At 44.1% G+C, this 2,030-nt stretch overlaps 1 protein-coding gene across 1 annotated transcript in view; it reads right to left on the bottom strand.

The window, feature by feature from the left end:
* Positions 1 to 1,500, bottom strand: part of LOC107561504 (PH domain leucine-rich repeat-containing protein phosphatase 2-like) — a 7,744-nt gene extending 6,244 nt beyond the window's left edge. The window contains exon 1 of the mRNA XM_016245957.1: positions 1,196 to 1,500. Within this exon, the coding sequence (XP_016101443.1) occupies positions 1,196 to 1,360 (165 nt within the window). The 5' untranslated portion in view covers positions 1,361 to 1,500. The remainder of the gene's footprint in view (positions 1 to 1,195) is intronic.
* Between the last annotated feature and the right edge of the window lie 530 nt (positions 1,501 to 2,030).

The following is a 2,030-nucleotide window of genomic DNA, read 5'->3' as shown; positions in this document are numbered from 1 at the left end:
TTTTAAACAGCTTATTGTACAGGTAAGTTAATCGCCGTTCTAATCTAATGCGCTGCTGCACTGTAACGCACACACATAGGCTTCAGACAGTAGCTCGTACATCACGCGCACAGAATCATTCAGCGCGGAAATGCATTGTTCTGTGATTTCTCAATAAAATAGCTTAGAAACTGAAAAGTTCAAGCATATATTTCTTAATAACTACATTCCACAGCTTCACTACTAGTAGAGAGACGCTGCCAGGTAGAAATAATCTACACACGCAATCGCTCTCTCACTAATGCATTCATATTAATGTAATCTTTACTGTGCTACTTTATCTGTATCTGATTTAGAACGAGCAGAAATCTGTGAGAAATATATGACTTAAAGACAAAAGAACTGATAAAAAAAAGCTGTTATAGGAGCAATAGCCGTGTGGGCAGCGCTGTGTCATATGCCATAGCTGTGCACAAGGTGTTTGTCACAGCTCCAGACTTATGTGTTCATTAATGACGTCATCAGCAACTAATCTACTTCGACTCGACTTTCATCACATAAAAGTCGACTTCAAAAAATCAGAAGCCGTTCAACCCCTAGTTCACATATAGCTACATGACACCCTGCATGAAAGGTAATATTCGAAAAGGCATAATAGGGGCACTTTAAGGAATACATGTTAAAACAGCTTGCCATACTCAAGACGCGTTTTTAAAGCTATAACTAGACTACTTTTTCGGTTGACAATGTCATGTCAACAGTGCTCAGGGAGCGAGTTGCTTAAAAAACAGCGAGACGCGACGCAACGACCACAGACGTCCACCTGACGCCGGTGTACAGAGACAGAAATAGCTATTACAAAATAGCCAGAACGCCCCCTAACAGGTTACAGGCGTTACACTGGAACTGTTCTGACACAGCCCATAAACTAATAAGGAGAAGCGACATAAAGTGAGAACAATCTCTTTCAATCATTGAGATCTAGACCATCTACTTTCAAAGGGTGTGATACAAAACCCAGTGAACCGCCTACACAGACAGCAATATTGAGCATCTTAGGCGCGTCCATGCTGTCTAGTTAGGGAGCTCGCTAGTTTTTGAGACACGGCGGCGTGTGGAAGTCTTACACAGATAATTGCTGATGCAGTTCACGGATTCACACGTACTTTGGCCCTGCTGCTTAACAGCAACGCCGAGACCTAAACGGAGCTGGTACCTTTAAAACGCGTATTCCCGTTCCCGCTCGGGCTGTCGGTGCTTCATGCAGCACCGGGATCAGCGGCGCTCCGCTGCCCGCCCGGCCATCCTCCACATCGGCTGCATTTCTCCGCTCCGTGTCGGCGCTCTGGAGCGACCGCGCTGTGCTTTTCTCGTCCTTCATTTCGCCTACATTTGACGCCTTTCAGCACAGAAATCCAGATGTAAGATACCAGTCGGCGACAGATAAATTCCAGTACAGAAGGCGGTAGAAAAAGCCCATCCTGATTTGATGAGACGCCATAGTGGGACTGAAGCGCACGGCTGTCAAATAAACTCAATCAATAAACATGAGGGGGCGGCGCTCATTATTATTCATAGAACACCGTCCATTCCTGCACTTCCGCTGCTGAATTATTCATGAGAATATTTAAATCTGTGGCTAGTTGTTCAAAACAAAAGTAATCTGATCGGATTGAATCAAATCTTAAAGGGGTCATATGATGCTTTTTTTAAAGATCATTATTTGGTGTATTTGGTGTAACAGAATATGTTGACATGCTTTAATGTTCAAAAAACACATTATTTTTCAAATACTGTACATTATTGTAGGTCCTCTATGCCCCGCCTCTCTCAAACGCTTCGTTTTCTACAAAGTCCCTCCTTCCGACAAGTGCAGTCTGCTCTGATTGGCCAGCTGACCCAGTGCATTGTGATTGGCCGAACACCACAAGCACTCGTCGGAAATGTAAGCCCCTTACCATAATCAGAGCTTCATCTTTCAAAATAAATGTAAAGACAGAGCCCGAAAGGGGAACAGAGTCGCGTGACAGACACAGTGATGAAGCTGGTAT

This window comes from Sinocyclocheilus grahami, unplaced genomic scaffold (assembly GCF_001515645.1).
Source record: "Sinocyclocheilus grahami isolate Dianchi unplaced genomic scaffold, SAMN03320097.WGS_v1.1 scaffold776.1, whole genome shotgun sequence".
In the NCBI taxonomy this organism is placed as follows: domain Eukaryota; kingdom Metazoa; phylum Chordata; class Actinopteri; order Cypriniformes; family Cyprinidae; genus Sinocyclocheilus; species Sinocyclocheilus grahami.
Note: the sequence above shows the minus strand (reverse complement) of the source record. Positions and strands in the feature narration are given on the sequence as shown.